This window comes from Trachurus japonicus, chromosome 5, assembly GCF_045865225.1.
Source record: "Trachurus japonicus isolate A0001 chromosome 5, Traja_1.0".
Lineage (NCBI taxonomy): Eukaryota > Metazoa > Chordata > Actinopteri > Carangiformes > Carangidae > Trachurus > Trachurus japonicus.
Window position 1 is genome coordinate 15,011,317 of NC_140911.1, and position 20,150 is coordinate 15,031,466.

General features: G+C 42.1%; 1 protein-coding gene across 4 annotated transcripts in view; it reads left to right on the top strand.

Moving 5' to 3' along the window:
- sox13 (SRY-box transcription factor 13) overlaps nucleotides 1–20,150 on the top strand; it is a 42,006-nt gene that overhangs the window by 4,070 nt on the left and 17,786 nt on the right. For 2 of the 4 annotated variants that reach the window (XM_085776502.1, XM_085776504.1), the window contains exons 2-3: nucleotides 17,965–18,181; nucleotides 18,350–18,452. In XM_085776502.1, coding sequence (XP_085632628.1) covers nucleotides 17,966–18,181; nucleotides 18,350–18,452 — 319 coding nt within the window. In that variant the 5' untranslated portion in view covers nucleotide 17,965. Of the gene's footprint in view, nucleotides 1–605; nucleotides 706–17,964; nucleotides 18,182–18,349; nucleotides 18,453–20,150 lie in introns of those variants that run through there. The other 2 variants (XM_085776505.1, XM_085776503.1) reach the window with 2 other exon arrangements.

Below are 20,150 nucleotides of genomic sequence, written 5' to 3' on the forward strand. Positions count from 1 at the left end.
TGGTTAATGTGTTTGTCTTCTGTTCTGCGCCATAAAAAGTGGATAAAGTGAGATTATTCGGGTTAATTCTTCACTACCTCCTTGATAAGGGCCTGATATCACGGCCAGTTTCTCCCCCTTTTTTGCATTATGTAACAGCCTCTTCTCCTCATGTTGAGCCGTTATGACCTGTGCACATATGGTCTTCAATGACTTTAGTGCATCGGTGTCACGCAGGGAAAACTCACCACGTTTAGTTTAAGTGCTGAAGAAAGTGGTGCTTTCGGCAGAGTTGAGAACTCTCGGTCATCTTTTAAGAGTCAGGATGCTTCTCGTCTTTTTTTTTTTTTTTGTCTCTCACGCAAACGGGGTGAGGAAGAGCAGTAATTATGAGTGGAGATGTTAAATGTGTCAGGAGAAGCTGTTAGGAGTTCTCGTCTACATGATGGAAACACAAAGGTGGAACCTCTCTTTGATTCGTGATGCCTCGTCTTCACATCTCCCGGTCGTTCGTCATGGGACTTCTGTAAAATAAAAAAAGACGAGTGCAGGAAGTTCACAAGAAACAGACACACACACACACACACACACACACACACACAAAGGACACAGAGGCTGACACAAGGCAGGTGATAAAGTGCAAGCCTTGTTCTGGTGATGAGCCACTCTCAGAGACACGTAGAGGCAACACACACATCCCTGTAAGAATCTACACACACGTTCAAGGTAAGACTCTGCTTTAACAAAACTCAGTCATACGAGTGAGACTTGTTTGTTTGTTGTAGAGTGTTGTGTCTGTGTGTGTTTCTGGGGCATTATTTTTAAGCATCTGATAAGCAGTAATGTGATATCAACAGCTTCAGATAAAACAAGAAAAGAAAACCTAGTTAGCATAGTACATTTACATTCTGCCAGCTGTGCGTTGGATGTGTCTACTCACTGGGAGTGTGTGCGCGCTGTCACAAGCTCATAATAACGTGTTAATAACACAGTGGGATAAAGCGCTGTGCTCTCAGCCGTGGCAGTGCTATTTATCAACAGACGTAAATCAGTTTGGAGCGAGAAAGGACGGAAGCATCCTTGAACGTTGCCCTGCTTCTTTTCTCACGCCACTTTTGAACAGTTTTTAATCCCTGGAAAAAAAGGGGGGAAAAAACAAAAAAACAAAACGCTCAAATTTTCTGAATTTGTAGACGCAGGTGTGTCTGTTGGGAGCGCGCAACGTGAGGATACAAGCTCCTACAGGACTAAGGTGTGTTTCATTAAGTACAGAGTTGAGAGGGAAGCTTTTATTGGGAAGTATGCGGTGCTATTTAAGTTCTGATTTTTGTGAAAGGGCCATAACCACAGGTTGCTTTTGTCTCGCTGTTCCCATAATGCTTGTCACATAACAGACTGGCATTGTTTGGCACACATGGACATGAATAAGCAAGTTTATGTGCTTTATGTGCAACAATTAAAACATTGTAAAAGCTGCCTTTCACCTTGCGTTGCCTATAGAGATGTTGAGCTGCTGGGATTGTGATAAATGTTGAGCTTACATGCAAGAAGCATTTGTGCAGGACATAACGCAACATACATAAGCAGTTTTTAAAACATAAATGTATCAAATTCCCACACTGTTGGATGTTTTCCTCTGCCATGGGGACAAAAAGCCCCTGTTTGGCTTTTGATATTTACTACTTTCTCAGCACTAACCAGCAGATTTGCATCAGCATCAGAGAAGCGCCAGCAAACAGCTGTTTTTTTGTTCACCCAGACTGAGGATAAAGGTACCATCAGCTTGTTTCCATCCTCTTTCCAGCTGATTTGTTTATTTCTGCATCGATTGAGAAAATTCACAAACACTCTATTGATGGATGAACTCGGCACGCATAAATAAAAACACACCCGTTTCCTCGTTCATTTACATGACTTTCGCTCAACAACGCTGCTCTGTTGTAATGTGAAACCTTAAGTCGAATTTTCTCTTTCAAAACACAAAACTCATGCTTGACACCTGCTTGTTGTGTGTGTGTGTCTGTGTTGTCATTTGCAAATTACCAGAGACCGTTTTGTTTGCGCCACAGTCGTCCAGTGGTATGATTTGCATTTCCGTTCAAAATCTGTGAAATCTAAAGCGACAGTCGAGCCATTATGTGCCCGCTTTGTATAAGTTGGTTTCTTGTTTGACTTGGCTTTGAATGAAGTAAAACAGGTGGCTGTCTGTGTCCTCTGCTCTGATGTCTCTGTAAAATGTTTGTGACAGCTTCTCAACTGTTTATCTCCATCTGAACATGATAACTTTTTGAAAATCACATGTTTACATCCTGCGCACATTATCTTTGTCGCTGTTGAGTTTTCACTGCCATGAGTGAAGGAAACAGTATAGGTTAATGATGTGTGGGGTGTCTTAGTAAGGCCGTACGAGCGCATGCACTGTCCCGCTGCACAGTGTCTAAACTTTTGTTTTTACGCTTCCTCTATTTTCTGTTCCACTGCAAGCAGATAAGGATTTCTTTCCACGTTTGAATTCTTTTTCATGTACTATCTCCAGTTTATCATTAACACAACTGAGTGAGAAAAAGCCCAGATAAATTCCAGACTGTGACATGTATCATCCCGTCACCTCAGAAAACCAAAACAAAGACCCCTGCCATGAAGAATAGTGAAGTTTCTCCACTTATTTATAAAACTATATTTACCTTCACTCTGTTTTTAACAGTATTTCATAAGAACGGCACTAAATTGCAGAAGAAGAAGTTGGTAACTGAAGATAAATATTTAAAACAGCTTAAAAAACTCATCTGCTTCTGTAACTTTATAAGCAAACCTTACTCAAAGAAAGGGAAGGGGAGCCTTGGCTTGGGACTATTTTCAGCGGTGGATTAATCGACATTTGGTGCTCTGGCGAGTGTTTACAGCAGCAGTGTATGTTGGACTGAGTTAAAATGAACAACATGATAAAGTAATGTGTCAGTGTCACCCAGAGCTACCTGTGACACACTGATGTGTTGGGAGTACGAAGGTCTACGGCATACAGGAGGAATGATATGTCACTCATCACTTGTTAGTTTGAATCATTGTTGGTTTTGCTCTTTTTTTTAAAGTAGCTCTCAAGGCAGCAAATGAAGAAAATAAGCAGCTTTATCTTTGCTGGCACAACACAATCACTATCAATATCAACCGAGTGTTTTATCCTTTAGCTGCTAGACCGCTCACCTCAGGGATGCAGTTTTCTAGACAGGCTTGTCATCTTCAAAGGTGTTTGAAAATCCTTCTCCGTGTTTTATTTGAAGTGTTGATCCATGAGGAGATATATTTGTGGTTTTAAGAACCAAAAAGAGAGGAGGCTCTTAGTCTGTCTTCTGATTGACTCACCAACCCATTGTTTTCCTAGTGATTTAAAAAAAAAAAAAGAAAGAAAAAAAAGCAGATTTCAGGAAAACCGAGAGTGTGTATTGTGACATCACAAAGTCACAGATGTCCTGACGGCTTGTTGTAAGGTTCAGTTTCTAAATACGGGCAGTATGCTTTTTTTCCATGGATGGAACATACTTTAACGTTGTTTATATAGAGCGGAGACCTGCTTTGTATTTTTTTAAAAAAAGAAAAGAAATGGAAATCTTAATTTACTGTATATGGGACCTTTAAAAGAACCACTTTTTTTTTTACCTTGAGGAAAGTTTTCTGAAGGACTTTAATTTTCACTCACTTACTGACCCAGCCAGTCTTTTTCTTTTACCAGAACAACATGAGTTAAGATTCAGGAATTTTGACAGAAGCACGGTTAAAATGTCAGGTGACATTATAGAGAAATAAAGCCGGTGTTGAGAGGAAGTCAGAGTGGATGGATGGGTCAACAAAACATGGTTAGGGCTTAGACAGATTTGTCATCGGCTGCTGAACGCTCCACTATGTCCAGCAGCTGGTCTCTTAACTGTGTGTGTCTGCTGTTTGCTGCTGAGCAGGTAGTGTACGCTGAAAACAGCTGCCCGCTGCGGCCGAAAACAGCACTCTGAGGACCGCGAGAGTGAGGAGAGACATTAAAGTTGGGGAGCGCACGGCCGAGCCACACACTGGAAACTCACTATACTGTAACGCTTGTGGTGTGGAGTGTAGAGTGAGGCGAGCTGCAGATTCAGGTGGTTTTTTCCTTCGTGTTCAACGGCACGAGCAGCTCCTCGTTGTTGAAGTAGTGACATCATAACAACACAGGTTTTTGCTGCCTTTGACATAATTCTATAATCACTGGCGCCTGCTTGCTGCTCTTTCCTGTTCATCTCTCTCTCTCTCTCTCTCTCTCTCTCTCTCTCTCTCTCTCTCTCTCTGCATCTTGAGCTAGCATTGCATAGCTGAGTGGATTTCTCTATGAGCCCTAACATAAGGGTTAATGGAGCATCTCTTGGCCGTGACTGTGTTCAAAGCTAGGAGTCCTGTCATTACCGTGGTCAGCCAGCTACTTCAAGCATGATCTCCAGCTTATTGGAGCTGGTTAAGACCTGCAGGACTAAGTTGTTTGTAACATAAGTAGCTATACTTGTGAAGCACACATGTGCACACATACACATGTGCAAACACACACACATACACACACACACACACGGAGCAAAGACCTCCTGCAGTTTCTCAATGCTGAGACGAACAGGCCCTCGGCAGAATCACCTGTTGTGTTCCTTACTGCTCAAAGGCGTTTCCATAGTAACACCTCAGAGCCCTGGCCCCTTGGTCTATAAGACCCTCAGCAAACATAGACCCCCACCACCACCACCACCGCCACCACCATTACAAACTCCATAAAAACATGCACGCACACACACACACACACACACACACACACACACACACACACACACACACACACACACACACACACACACACACACATTGTGCACACGTGCGTGCTCTCAAGAAGCGGCAGTGAATGGAGTGAGGATATAAAGTGTGCCGGGCTAAAGGAGAGAGCACATTGTGAGAGTCAGGCCTCCTTTGTCTGAGCTAGCCTGAAGGAGCAGGGGGTGGGATGGGTGTGGGGGTGGGGGGGCTTTGTGAAGGAAGAGAAAAAAGTGGCCTTCATACACATCCTTTCTTCCCTTTCTCTTGTTCTATCGCTTTATTGGGAGTGCGTTTTGTCTTCTTCCCCCCCCCTCGTCCTCCTCCTCCTCCTCTCTGATAAATGCCACAGTAGCCTTTCGCTAGCCGCCACAATAGACGACCTGTTTCAGAGAGCGCAAGAGGGAGAGAGAGAGGGAGAGGGAGAGAACAGAGTGGGGGAAAGAGGGAGAGAAAGAGGGATGAGAGAGAGGCATGAAAAGAAAAAATGGGTGCTTTTTAACCTGTGCTTCTGAAAAGCAGAAGAATAAAAGGGGCCGTGACTAAAGCCAGAGTCCTGTTCTCCTCTCTTTTCTCTCTCCTCAGTGTCTTTGTGAAGGGCACAGTTGTGTCATCAGCCTATTTATACATCTTATTTAGAAAGCCTCTGAGAGAGAGAGAGAGAGAAGAGAGAGGGAGAAGAGAAAGAGAGAGAAATCAGGGGGATCTGTAGTGTGTAACGCAGCAGACATGTTAGACTTGTTTAGCACTTCAATTTGATCATCCTTGATACTCACTACATAACGTGGCATGAAGTCTGTAGAGCTCCGCTTTGAAACGACTTCATTCTTGACAGTGAGCAAAATGATCAACCATCAGTGACTTGTTGGTTTTATCCTTTTTTTTTATTGATGAACATTTTTACAGAATAATGGCGGTTATTTGTACAGCACTTTCCAAGAAGAAGTGCATCTCAAAGTGCTTCGTAACAAATTGAAAAGACACAGACTGAACATAAGAAGATGATATAAAGTCAGAGGATAAGAAAACGGTAACACAGTGCTGAGCGGTGCATAAATTTCAAGTGAAGAGATAAGTTTTGAGTTTTCTTTTAAACATACTTCTCAACTTGCTTTTCAAATGCTCATAATGCACACTGTTCTTTGAGCAGATCTGTAGCAATAACATGTTTAGATGGATGCAACAGCGCTTGCAGCACGGGAGAAGTGATTTGCTGTCACATTGAGCACACAACAGGCCACAAGTTGCATAGTTTCAAGCAGGTATACAGTGAAGGCTGCATGCAGCAATAGCAAAACACTGGGCCGTGCACCTGCAACCGGGACGACTTGTCCTGTCATTATTGTTTTTGAGTTGACACAGAAACACAAATTCTACTAAAAGTCACAGCAGCTGAGAGTCAAACCGAGAGCATGTAACCTCGATTCACCTGCCTGTTGACCGGGAGGAATATTGGAGTTAGACGTTATTTGTGAAATCCTTGGATTTGGAGAGTGTAACCCATACAGACTCATGTTCTTTCCACAAGACAAGGATGTTAAAAAACAAAAACAAAAAACAAACAAAAGACAATGGCCTATAAAACAGACACATTTTCCTATTTAACAGTTACATTTCCAACTGCGACAGTCCTTCTGCTTTGCACATGCTGCTGCATCTGACAGGACTACTCTCTCCAAACCATTGAAGTTGAGCCAATGAAGTTGTTTGCATATTTAGTCGCTACCTGCACTTTTATTTACTTGTAAGCAGCAGCTTCAACTGTGAGCCAGAGTTGAACGCTACAACAGTGTGTGTACTAACATGCTAGAAACCAAAGCTGACTCCACTCGAAGCTGTTTGTTTCTGCCTTTTATCAGCTCTGTAGAATTTTGACCACACCACAGAGACAGATGAATAAAACAGAAACCACATCCCTCAACTTTGACAGTCAGGGGGAAAGTGCAATCGTATGCATAGCAGCGGCACATATGACTTTGCACAACTGATCTCCTGACAACAGAGTCAGGTTTGAGTGGTTTTATTTAAGAAAATGAGCTTATCTAAGTGGTCATGGGTGAGTCATGCAAGCAGTTTGTTCAGCAAGTCTTATTAAAAACGCATCAGGACAATAATGTAGAGAGTCAGGGTTTAAAAGAAACAGAGCAAAGCTGCAGATGACTGATCAGTCCAGTTAGTGGATGCAAAAAGATAGAGAACAACTGCAGCAGATATTCAAGTGATGCACCACGCAACTTTGCGTGATGTTCATAAGTTCTTGATCAATCAAATCAATCTGGTATCAGGCATGAGACAATCATTAGCATCCTGTGCCCCAGTGTAGATACATGTAGGCAATATGTCCTGCCCTCAGTCAAGTGTCAAGAGTGTGAAGAGAAGAACATATGGCAGTATTTCTTTTTTTTAAGCAGCAAGACAGCAACTTAAAAATGAACAACTTCATCTCAGATCTATAACACGCTTTGGTTTGGGCCAGTATTCAATATTGCAGTAGGGTATTTCCCACGTGCAATATTTTTCATAATGTCAAAAAAAGGAAATTATTATTCATCTGTTTGCAGTTTTACCAAAGCGACTATAATGACTTTACTAGAATTTGATTTTGTACTTGTGTCCTGATACCAGAGGGACTACCGATAGAAATTGGCATTTTTGCTACAATCTTGCACGTTTACTTGGTGTAGCCTATTTGATTTGGATGCTCATTATGCATTGTGCCTATCAAATAAACAAACAACTTAACAGATAAATAAATATAACCCCAAATTATCACATATCATGATATTTGGGCAGGACTCCATCTCTATTGGCAGCTACGGTGCTAACGTCACCTCCAACTAGCAAGCTAGTGTGGTTCCACCAACGTTATAGCTTCTCTAGCTCAGTGCAGTTTCTCTCACTTAGGGCTTTTTGTTATTCAGTGCAGTTTTATTTGAAGTTTATAGTGGCAAATCGAAACATAAACAGATTTAAGGTTTATTTAAGATCTTCAAAATTATTTTTTTCTAAGTTTTGCCATCAGTATTCAGATGAATACATGCTAATTTATTTAAGGGGGGATTTGACGTCATAGCTGGTTTCTAACATAGATGATATCCACCAATGCTGCAATAACTGTGCTGTCATACCTTCCATAAAGGTTTTAATAAACTCTATACAACCATGTCTGAGATCTGAGCCATGATAATGGCTCCTTCATCTTGTTGGATTTATATTCTGATGAACAAAAGAGTATTGGTAATGTTATATATTGGTAATATTCTAGTAATGGTAGTCAATAGAGATGATTTTCCACCTTTATCTTGACACAGAGTGAACAACACAACAAACACAAGATGAATCATTCTTAAGGTCACACTACAGGTCTGCAGACTGCCTTATTCCAACATGTCCTAAGCATAAAACACTTTTTGTCAGCTTGTTTTACCACCGGTCACGCATTAACCACGGGGCGGTTTGTTTGTGTGCACATGAGAGAATGTGATCCTTTTCATCCCAACGTAACGTGGATTATGAAATTACTTTGCCTGTGCCTCATCTGTTAAAGTAAATAACTCATCAGAAGCAGAAACATAATTATGCAGCAAAAAAAAAAAAAAAAAACCCTACCAGCTAATTTGCTAGTGACTTATAATGAAAGTGAGAGAATGAATCAGCATCACTCTTTGTTCTTCTTTCCCTGTCAGGTCATTCTTTTGTATAACTTCTCTGGTATTTATCTTGTATTTTGTTGCATCATTGGTTATAAGGGAAATTTGAAGAGATAGATGTGTGTGTGTGTGTGTGTGTGTGTGCGCGCACGCCGGGGGTGGGCCTCTATGGGGCTGCCCCTGGACTCCAAGAGGAAAAGGGGAGTAAAATGTAGTCTTTGTGATGTCTCTATCAGTCAATCGCGGCGCTGGAGTTCCCAACACTGCCTGTTGTGTGTGTGTGATGAACTGACCAACGACCACAGAACAACAGCAGCTTATCAGAGCTTGTATCTCTCTGCGTTCGCACACACACACATAAAACACAAACACACGCTCAGTACAGGATTTAAAAAAGAAAAAAAAGAGGAAACTGAGTGTGTATTCTTGAAGAGCTTATTCTTTGGACTGTGCACTATGGTTCAGTACCCTTGACATCAAAAGGCCACGAGAACAGAGGAAGAGAGGGGAAGGAAAGGAGAAGAGAGCGAGGCTTTTGTGTCTCCAGTCCTGAGAGCTCATTCTCTAATGAGGCCCAGTCAGCAACGCAAGGAAGCTTTGTTCAAGGACTGTGTGTGTGTGTGTGTGTGTGTGTGTGTGTGTCTGTGGATGTGTTACCAACCCCTCAATAAAAGAAATTCAAGACCCAAAACATGCACACGCACTTCTTTGAGACTTCATCATCTGTCTGTGATCTTCTCTGCTCTTCGTTACCTTTTCTCATTTCCCTGAAAACCCTCTCTTTGAACTTCTCTTCAAGTCAGTCAGCTAGCAGTAAATACAAGTCAGGTAAGGTGTTTGACAATGAAGCAAATATCATGTTGACAGGTGTGTATTTTAGATCAGTCTGTGTTTGACGTTCAGGGAGCTTTTTACCATTTATTTTTCAGATTTTGGTCCTAATTGTGATTATTTTCCCCATCTCGTCTCAGTATACAGACTATCAGCACATTAGACGCCACTTCCGTCTTTATGTTGGATCGTACGTTCAGCATGATGAGAGAAATTCCTACTCTCTCTACCACGCACATGCAGCAGGAACTTGTAAAACTAAACATAGTGAGCTGTGCAGCGTGTGGTCAGAAGCAGAGCCAGCCATCTGACCGGTGCCATGGTACGTCTTCATTTTCCCACTGAGTGGTTTCTGATGGTGGCTAGTGGTCTCAGACTCAAACAGTAGATGCACACGACGCTGCTCTGTTTATTCTATATCGGGCATCACACATTCAGCACATGCAGTTGGCACATACTATGGTTGACGAGTACAACCCCCCTGACGTTGTCTGATGAAGACATTGATGTCAGGCCGACCTTTTCCGCCACGCAGACAGTCGGCATAATTTGACTAATTTGAGTTATTTAAACTTAACGTGGCACAGTTTTTGCACAAGCATGTGTGCATTTGATTTATTTTTTGTTCGTTGTTAGTCTTTGGGTGGTTAGTTTGGAGTCAGAGTTCGCTTGGCGGTTGAACATCGAGGTTTCAAACTTCGAAAATAAAAAAGCAGAACTCTCACTCTCAATGCGTGTCGACACGGTTCAACACGCGTTGAGTGAGAGTCCTGCTCAATGCAAAGTTGTACCCGTGCATTGCATAGGTGGAAACTCTCATTTGCATCCTTCTAAATAAACCTGAAACACTTCCCTGTAAGCTGACAGCCATACATCTAAATAGGACAAGAGACAGTAAACAAAACGTAACCAAGAGATGAAGCGCTGTATGTTTGATATGATTTTCTTACAAGCACAAATCTGTAACCATATTGCCACAAATGCAACTGCATCAAAAAAAAAAAAAGTAAACAGAAGATGTGTTTAGGATGATCTTTCTTTTGATTTGACAAACTTGAGGCTTAATAGGCTTTTTTGGTGCAGTTCAGTTGAAAATGATTATGAAAAACAGATTGATTTCACTGTGTCATCTACATGTTGCCTTACTCCCTGGCCTTTGTGCCACAGCTCTCTCTTTATTCAGACTTTGCGTTCCAGTTATGTTCGCACGTCCAGGAAATCATAACCGTGCATAAAGCCGACTTTGTTAGAAAGCATCTGAGCTCTATGAATGCTTGTTATCACACTGTTATCGCACCTGTTGGATGGATTTTGATCAGTATCGTACACATCAGGGCCGCTGTGAGGTTTACCTGTGACAGTGTGCTAATTATGCAAATGAGGCTCATGTACGGTGGGGTTTGAAGAGGCCCTTTGTACTTCCCCTCGTGAGTGGAGAGGTGGGGGGTAGGAGAAAGGGAAAAGGGAGGGAGGGGTGGGTCAGGGGTAACAGAGGAGTAGAAAAGACAGACGCTACTGGCGAGGGAGTCCCAATCACTATGACTTGTGTCAGCAGCTCTGTTGCAGTCAGGAAACGTTGCTGGATCTCCTCACATCTGCTGCTCGGCCGTCCCAGGTCAGTACCAGGATCTGGTGCCAGGTAAATTTAGGATTTTAGACATAAAACCAGCTTTGTATTCATTATTGATGATGTATTTTTTTAATAATTGATTCATTTCTTCAGTTTTTCCCCAACTGAACTTGTGCACAAAGTTTAACTGCTATGAATTATTTGGAACATTATAGTGCTTACCTACTCGATCCAAGCACAGCAAAGTCCCTCACTGATTTTCAATGAGAGGTTCGGGTTTGGAGAATCCAGATGATTCACACGCTGATTACAAATGAAAATCAGGATGTGATGTTATGTCTGTCAGGTATGTTTCAGTTTACTGGCAGCACTTTGCCGTGATCAGGCCGAGCCAGGCCCCATGGGCAGACAGGCACCAGCTGGCACAGGTCACTGGATTGTTTTATCATCCCTAAGCAAATACTGCTAACTGTGAAACATTTCCCCAAACATTTGTTTATACATTGCTCGTTGCACTTGTCTTAACACGACTGCGCAGCAGGTTGGAAACTTACTGTAAGAGCCCTGTCACGAAACGCTGTCAACAACTGAACAATGTGCGAGAAAAATTTGTTGCGTTCAGCGTTCAGGAACGGTGTGATGGAGCCGGCTGTGTAAATAATGCAAAGATCGAGATGTTTTACATTTGCTTTCTTTTGTGTGGTAGACTGTTGTGTTTGAGGCAGCTGAGTAAGACACGCTGTGGTTTTCAGTCTTTGATTTGTTCCTGCAGGGAACCTTCTGCCATTACAGCTGTCAGTCTCAGGGACAACAATGAGAAAGTCTTTATTTGCTTATCACCATGTAAACCTCTTTAGATATCTAACACTTTATCCTGCTGCTCTCAACTGCTGAGACCGGCTCCTGGCACTCTCTCCCCGTCTATTGTGCGCTCTCTGTTATTCAGCCTCGGGCACTAGTTGGAAAGCGACAAGGACGATATAAACCCAACAAGCTGCTCCCAGGCAGGAGGGGGAAGAAGAGGAAGAAAACACAGAGAGAAAGAATAAAGAAACAAAGGAAGATAAGAAAAGAGAGAGAGAACAACAGAGCGGATTTGCATTGACAATTCCCTCGTGGGGTGGTGGTGGCGGTGGGGGGGTATGTTAGGTTTTTACGTGTTACAACTTGTTGGGTAACTGAAGGTTTTGTGTGAAGTGATTCCTGCGTGGTGGGAAGTGTAAGGTTTCAGTGTTGTCATCGCTCAAAGGAGAGGAGCTGATTTTTATCAGAGGGCAGAGGTATGTTCCCCCCTCCGATCACTGTCAGCCTCCCTCGCCTGCTCCTCCTCTGTGACAGGAGCCCTCAGTTCGCAGCAGGCGGGCTGGACAAGTGTTGCTCTGTAACAGCCCAGACACTACTGCGGTCTCCCATAAGGGGTCAGTTCACAGAAATCACATCACACTCTTTCTCTTTCTCTCTCGCTCTTGAGTTTTTGAAAAGCCGAGCTCCGCGTATCAGTTACTAGAACAGCAGAAAGTCTGATTAACACGTTTGCAGGAGTGAAAACTCTGATACCTTTATAATGTTTCAATACTCCACTGTCAGACACAACTTATGTTAATTTACTCACACCAGTGTTGGGCCCATTTCCTTCACAGCTTTAAACTTGATTTTCACGAATTCCCAAGAAACAACTCAGAAGATACAAGTGTAATGTTGATTCTTGTAAAAATGTAAATGGCCACTTGGGGGCAGCAAAACAAGACAGAAATGTTATAATAGCCTATAGCGTACGTGGTCACCGGCTAACATTTTAACATGTTATCAGTTACCCATGTTCATGTGGGCTTTGACACTAATTTACGTGGAGTTGTGTAAAACTTATTATTCACTCTTCCTAGCTGTTTTAACCAACGCTAACTAACGACAAGACGACAAACGTTCGTAATAGTTAGCTGTTCGCGTTGATCGTTGAGCTGTAGCGTAACTTACAGTGGGTCATTAGAGCTTTTTTAGTTGAAAATTGCAACATGATCAACTGGAATGAGGTGAAGTTTGTGGGTGGGAAATAATTCAGATCAGCAACTGAATTGCTTTTTACAATTAAAATCGGGGATATCATGACAGAAGGTTAGGGTTAAGAAAGTAGATTTTTGCTTGCCTTGTGACAACGTTGCCTGCATGGGTGCTTTTATTTCCTGTCAGAGCTGAACTCACCACGGCAGCCAGTCAGTAATTTGTTCAGTTATATATATTTTAAATGTGAGTGAAATTGGTTGCAGAAGTCTCTAATAGTAGTTTTTTGGTCACTTTGCTCTACTTTGTTTAGCATAACAGCTGCTCTGAGGTCTGTTTTATTGTGATTTCTTAGCAGCATGTGGTGAGCGCCTATAAAAGCTGTAGGTGGTCGGAAAATGGGCCTCAATCAGAAAACCTCGTAAGAATGCTACTCAAATCATGCCACAACACACATGACATGCACACACTCAAAGACAGTTTCCACATGAGTGCATGCAGTCAGCTGCTGATAAGTGTGTTTAACTAGATGAGAGAGATGTGGAGGAGGGAAGAGATAACCTTGACTAGTTTGCATTGTTCTCTCTAAGACACTAAAGGCATTGTTTAAAAAAAAAAAAAAACCTTTGTGTTTGTGAAACAGACACACACACCTTGATGCATTCCTCGCTGTCAACGGCTCTGGGTTACTAAGATTCTGTGCATACCTCTGCATTGGGTGACACACACACACACACACACACACACACACACACACACACACACACACACATACACACACACATACGGAGGCGTGTGAAAGCCACCTGTGGCAGCTCTGCAGTCCAGTCTCTGTGGAACATAGAGGGGTTGAGACCCAGGAATAACTCAGTGTGGGACTAAACTCAGTGTACTGCTTGCTGACACTCTGACCCCCCGCCATCACACAATCAACCCCTCGCCGGTACTCACGGCGGTCGCTGCCGTGTTGGCTAAATAGTTTGCCACCTTTCCTTCTTCATCCCTCTGTTCTCTTTCCTCCTAGATACAAACCCACACACCTAACCTGAAAATAGCAGTCAGGCATTTTGATACAGATTGTTGTGGGTTAAAGCTGCTGATACTTTATTTCATTGGTTACAGATGACAAGCATTCCCAATGCTGGAAGCAGCGTTTAGGAAATGGGACACTAACCAAAAATATGCATTATGTTTTAATTTGAAATTTCAATTTTGGACCTTTAAAACAAAATCTAAAGAGACACATCCATACACACACATACAAACACACACACACACACACACACACACACACACACACACACACACACACACACACACACACACACACACACACACACACATCACATCACACAAAAACTGTGATATCACATTCAAAGTCAACAGTAGTCAAACAGGTGGCATCAAATGAGTTTGAGTGCTGTTGTTCCTTCCATTTGCAGCTGTATTTAATGTGCCACGGGGCAGCTGTGCAAAATGGATTTTTTTTATGATTCAAAGTTTGAATACGCACACGCACACACACACACACACATACACACACACACACACACACACACACACACACACACACACACACACAATTTGCACAGGTTTAAAGCCTTGGCAGACAGGTGGCTGTGTGTTGAAATGCAGCATTATCACGCATTTGGCAAAATGCTGGCAGTTTTTTTCTTCAGTGTTTCCTGGTGGAGTGCAGCACAGTGCCAAACTACATGATGCTGTTCAACTAATGTGGCTCTACTTATTGGGGGAGGTGCACACCTGGTTTAACATGTGACTGTGACTTTTACTGAATTGTCAGAATTTGCTCTTCAGTCCAAATTACAGAGCAAGTTATTTCAAAAGAGAATAAAATAGTTGTGTTTTTATATCAACGTGTAAGTTTTAATTTGACATGTAATATGATATAACATGTATTTAATATATTCCACACAGTCAGCTGTTTTTAATGCATGAGTGATAAGTATTAATCTGTATTGGATAAATATCTATTCTAATATTGTGGTCATATTTTTGGCTCCACAGATGACATGATTTTTACTGTAATACTGTAAAGAAAAAAAACAGTTCAGTAAAATGGGATGAACACAAGGTTGTTTTTGATTGAGTCAAGCAAAGCAAATTAAATACACCCATGTTTCTGATGAAGACACCTCACTATCAATAAATTACAGCAGATGTTGCCATCTTGCCCAAACTTCAGGGTCATTTTAAAGTATGTATGTACATAAATATGAATACCTAGATAGATGTAGATGTTTATGTAGTACTTGTTTTGAAGCCATAATTCTCCACAGATATTTGAATTGCAATCCTTCCACATAAGGGGTTTATATTGTTTTCCAGCGATGTTTGTCAACAGTATAATCACATTTACTGTATTTGGCATTTCCAACAGACTTATATTCCTCTGGAAAATACTGACAAATCATAGTGAAACTCATACATGGAATAATATTTATTTGAATGCATTGTGCAGCTGCAGTTGCAGTTACATTATTAGGCCCAGTGGGTGAAGGGAGTTTACTTTACCTGAACTCAAAGCTACTTCTGTGGAGTCCCTGATTCTCTGACTCATAAGCTGGTCATTGTTTTGTTTAAATCCAGCTATGTGTATGGATGTCATGTGATCCACATGCTTTCACTCGCTGACATTTGGCAGTGGAAGTTACACGTATGTGGAAGATGTAGCATCACTTCAGGTGAAGGTGCAAACAGGAGGAACAGCATTAGCAGTCAACAAGTTTTGACAAATTAAACAATTAGCTTTGCAACAAATACTTCCTCACAGGCAGTGAACAAAGGCGAGACACAAAGAATGTAAACGTGTTCAGTTATGAGAAGAGTGCACCATACCTAAGATGGTTTCTATTCTATTATTGCAGAAGAACAGATCAATTGTGTTCTGTGTTGTGACTGTCACACAAAATTGCAGTTAATGATAGTTCATTAACTTGTGTGACCCGCCGGAGGTTGAGCGCAAAGTTTCTCTGCCGGCTCTTCGTCACCGTTGTTTTGAACACACTTTTGTGTTGCACTACTTTTTGATTCATCACTTCCGGTGTGGAGATTTCCAGCAGTGACCACAAAGAGGTCGAGTTCATTGCACCTCAGGAGACGACATGGCCTTTACTGGTTTTGCTTTTAAGTTATAGGTGTACTTTATTGTGCAGCTTAAAACACACACACATGCATATACATCATCAAGGCTTTGAGCCTTAGACCCCTGGCAGACAGGTGGCTTTGTTCACAAACACAGTGTGCAGGCTGGGAGAGCTGGGTGAAGTGGAGGGGGGGGGGGTCTAATCATTATTATGCTTTCCGCAGAATGGTGGCGCTCCGCATTTTTTGCCGTGTTCCCGAGTTGGTCGGCACATTCCGCTGGCATTGTTATCCGGCCCGTTTCCTGCGGCCGGCGGCTTTTGTCAGCCTCTCCCCCATTGTCCCGGCTTCCTTTGTTCCCCGGCTCCAACAATGGCTTTTTTTCTGCCTCTTTATATATATGTGCACTTTTTGCCCTTGTGTGTTCTGTTTGTTTTGTTCTGCTGTCTGCTGTGTTTTTCTTTCCTCCTGCTGCAAAGCTGGGAAATAACACACACATATACACACACACACACACACACACAAGCCTGGGTTGATTTGTTCAAGTTCACTGTGGTTCAAATCTGTCTCACTCAACCTGTCCTCTCCACCTTTCTCTCTCTCTCTCTCTCCCTCACTGCCCCCCACACCCCACTCCCCCATTACCTCCTATTATTTACTGTCACACACTCTGTGACTTCAGGTGGTGGTAACACAACCAGTGTGTAGCCCTGTGCGGTGTCTTCTGCAGTGACCAAAAAACAGTGGCACTGCAGGGCATTTATGTGTGATGGGCCAGTTTATCAAAAAAAATAATGACATCAGATGTAACCATAATAAATACAGTCAACACAGCCTTTGTTTCTAAGTTTTACATGTACAGTACTAATTCCACACTGATCACAATCACCTTTTTTCTTCCTTGAATAAACTACTGTCAATGAAACTCATGAAGTGCATGAAGTGTGTTATTGACAATAGTTTAACGAGGAAAAAAAAACAGCAAGCAGAATTGACTGAGCTGAACTGCTGAAGGAAAAGGATAATTCATGACTCCATTGTTGCACTGATGGAAGTCAGAGATGGACATTGTTGGGGTTTTACTTCTAAGATACCCTTTCTCCTTTTCCATTTCACTTTTTCATCTTTTTTGTAACTCTAGAAGATGTAAATGTTTCCATCCATACAGTTTGTTCAAGACAGGAAATATACCGTATTGGCCTTTCTGTATAAAAGGTGCAAACATGGACGGGAGGGGCATTGCTGTTCTGACAATAAGCTGGGAGTGGAGGTAGAGCCAGATCAACATCATCAGTGTAAAAGGCAGACCCAACATGGTGGGGCAGACGCCAATGTTGTTGTGTTGCACATCACGCCTCTTGAGTCTGGAGCGTATGTTAGGTGTTTGGTTCATTATAATCAAGGATAATTAACGTTCTTAATGGCAGTATCTCGTGTATCCTGTAGCGTTTTACCCCTTTTGTGCCACAACACATTAATTTACACCTTTACACCTCTGATTCACTGGGTCCAAGACACAGAGCTGTAGTCCTGCTGGGTTGACTGGTTTGTAACAATCATGTATAAGGTACTATAGGAAACAATGCCAGGGAGCGATCCATCCTTATGCACATGCACTGACAGATTGAACAATGACTGGGATAACCTTTATATAACAACTATTCTTATTATTGTGCACAAGCCCATTCTTGTTTTGTGATTCATGGCTAACGATATTAGTGGCTCATAGTGCACGAGGTGGTTGACGGGTTTCTCTGTTTTGATCCAAACATTACACATACAACATTACTTGACAACAGTTTGATGGGTTACTATTAAATTGCTATGAAACAGCTGTTTCTCTTTAAGTTGTCTTAACTTGTTTCTGATTTTAGACCAAGTGGGCATAAAGATGATAAAAACAGATATTTACATTTTATTTCTTCCAATGACCAAATAAAATGTTGGTATGGCAAGCAGCCAAACCTGACCACACCTAAATGACACTCATTATTATGTGTTTTATTGATCTCTCAACAGAATGGTTGAGCCCAGCCCTCCAGCGCTGCACCTCCTATCCAGCGGGGATGTCAGCATGGCAGGTGTTGGTGTCAAAGTAGAACAGGAGGAGTCCAGCGAAGGGGGCGGAGTCGCCATCAGCGCCGAACCTCCAAAGACATCTCCTTTACGTGATTGGTCCGGAAATCAGCCACTGGAGGCCCGCCAGCTGACCCCGCCGCTGTCCCGCTCGCCTTCGGTAAGGATATGACGAAAGGTGTGAAAGTGCGAGAAAGGCTGTTGACAGGCATTTAAGAAACATGGGAAGCGTCACAGATTAAAATGTCAAAGTCAAACATGTGCTTTTCCTTATCCTGGTCTGAGGCTTTGTCAGTTGATGTTCTCTTTTTTCTCTGTGTCCTGACAGGAGGGCTCTCCAGGTAAAGAGCTGCCTCACAGGCAAAGCCCCATGGGACTGAAGGAGGTCAGGACACGCGATCGACCAGAGGGGCAATCCAACTTCAAGGAAGGTGTGTCTAAACTCTTAACAGGGTCTCTTATCCACTTACTGCTCTGCAGTGTCAGGACTAGTGATGACAGAGCTGCCAAGTAATTGTACTCGTATGAAACTGGAAAAATATCTCCTGTTTGCGAAGTTGAACGATGACTGTGCAGGCTGAGTGTTCATTCTGTTTTGTTTGGCTCACCCTGCCACACTGTTGATATCCTGTTTTCAATATTTCTTTTCAAAATAATCTTAATGCGGGGTCCATTTACCAGCTTTTTCTGGAAATGTTTTGCCGTTAAAACAATACGTTCATTAAGAGTGGAAAGCTATTTTCTCCAGCCTTATTTCATACATCTTAAATCAGTTACATTCTTTATTCATTCACTTAGAAAACAGTCAGCCAATCAGAAAAGCGTGAGTCTCCTCCCTTCTGATTGGCTTACACACATTTTCTCACTAGAGCTTCAGAAGAAACTTGAGAGATGAGTCTCATCTCAGAGATGCTGAATCACGCTGAGATGGTTTGTGGTTCTTAAAACTATAGGCTACGTACTATATCTTTTTATTATTAACATTTAAAATAAGACACAGGAAAAGTGTGAAATATCCTCAAAGTACTGGATTGATTCCTATGACATTTTGTGCAGATTAATGTTCCTCTGAGGATGCTTGCTCTGTCTTTATCTTGATCTTTACAAAAGAAAAGGGCAAAGAAAAATTTTGAGGATGATTAGTGGATGTCAAGGAGCTTCTGTCAATATAAGGGAGACCCCAGGAAAGGTGGGATGTCCATGATCTAATATCAGGAGCTGAATTTGGGGTGAATAGCTGGTCGTCATAGACACGATTGAGATGATGTATCCGTTGAAACATGGGGATAATGGCACACATTCTCACACTGTCTCACCTGGAGGCATTCGTAGTGTTAAATTTAGTTCATGTGAAAACAAAAATAGTTGTGTCAAGAGCGAAAATAGAGAGAAAGTCAAACCCGGACATAAGATTGTTTGAGGGTGGGCAGGAATGGCATCTTTAAACGATGAAACTGGTAAACATTAGGCTACCTTCTAAACACCAGTTAGCATGCTGATGTAGCATTTAGCATTTTACGAGCTAAGGCGGCCCATAGCACGGCTGTGAGCTCTTTAGTCATGTCGTAACTTTGGATGTAATTTCTATTAGGCTAGTTATGATAAAACAACCCAGGGATGCAAATGCAGCACTGCTACAGCATGATACACGAATGGTCTGATGATCAGACTAGGTTATAACCAACATAATCTATGTAAATGAGATCCACTCTGTCATGAAACCTATTCTGATAGCAAACATGAAAGCTTGAGATAACCTCTTTGCACTGTCTATACAGTCTCCTCAGTGTCTCTGGGTTGTATCAGTGAGGGCACTTCCACCAGAAGAGGCTTTTTCCAGTGGTATCAACTATTTATCAGATATTTAATTTTTAAATTTGATCAGTTAAAATTGAAGATGATGCAGTGGTTAATTTTTACACAAGGCCGTTTCTACAGCATTCAGCAGCAGTGGCTGTCAAGAGAACTGTATTTGGATCCAAGCTTGATCCACCTCAACAAGTTCTCACCATTTGAAAACTTTTGTATCAGTGCAGCTCCTCAGTCTGTCTCCTTTTTCAGCTTTATTTGCTTCTATGAGGGTCTTTCTCGCTCACTCTCAGACATGTCCATACAATTTTCTCACCAAC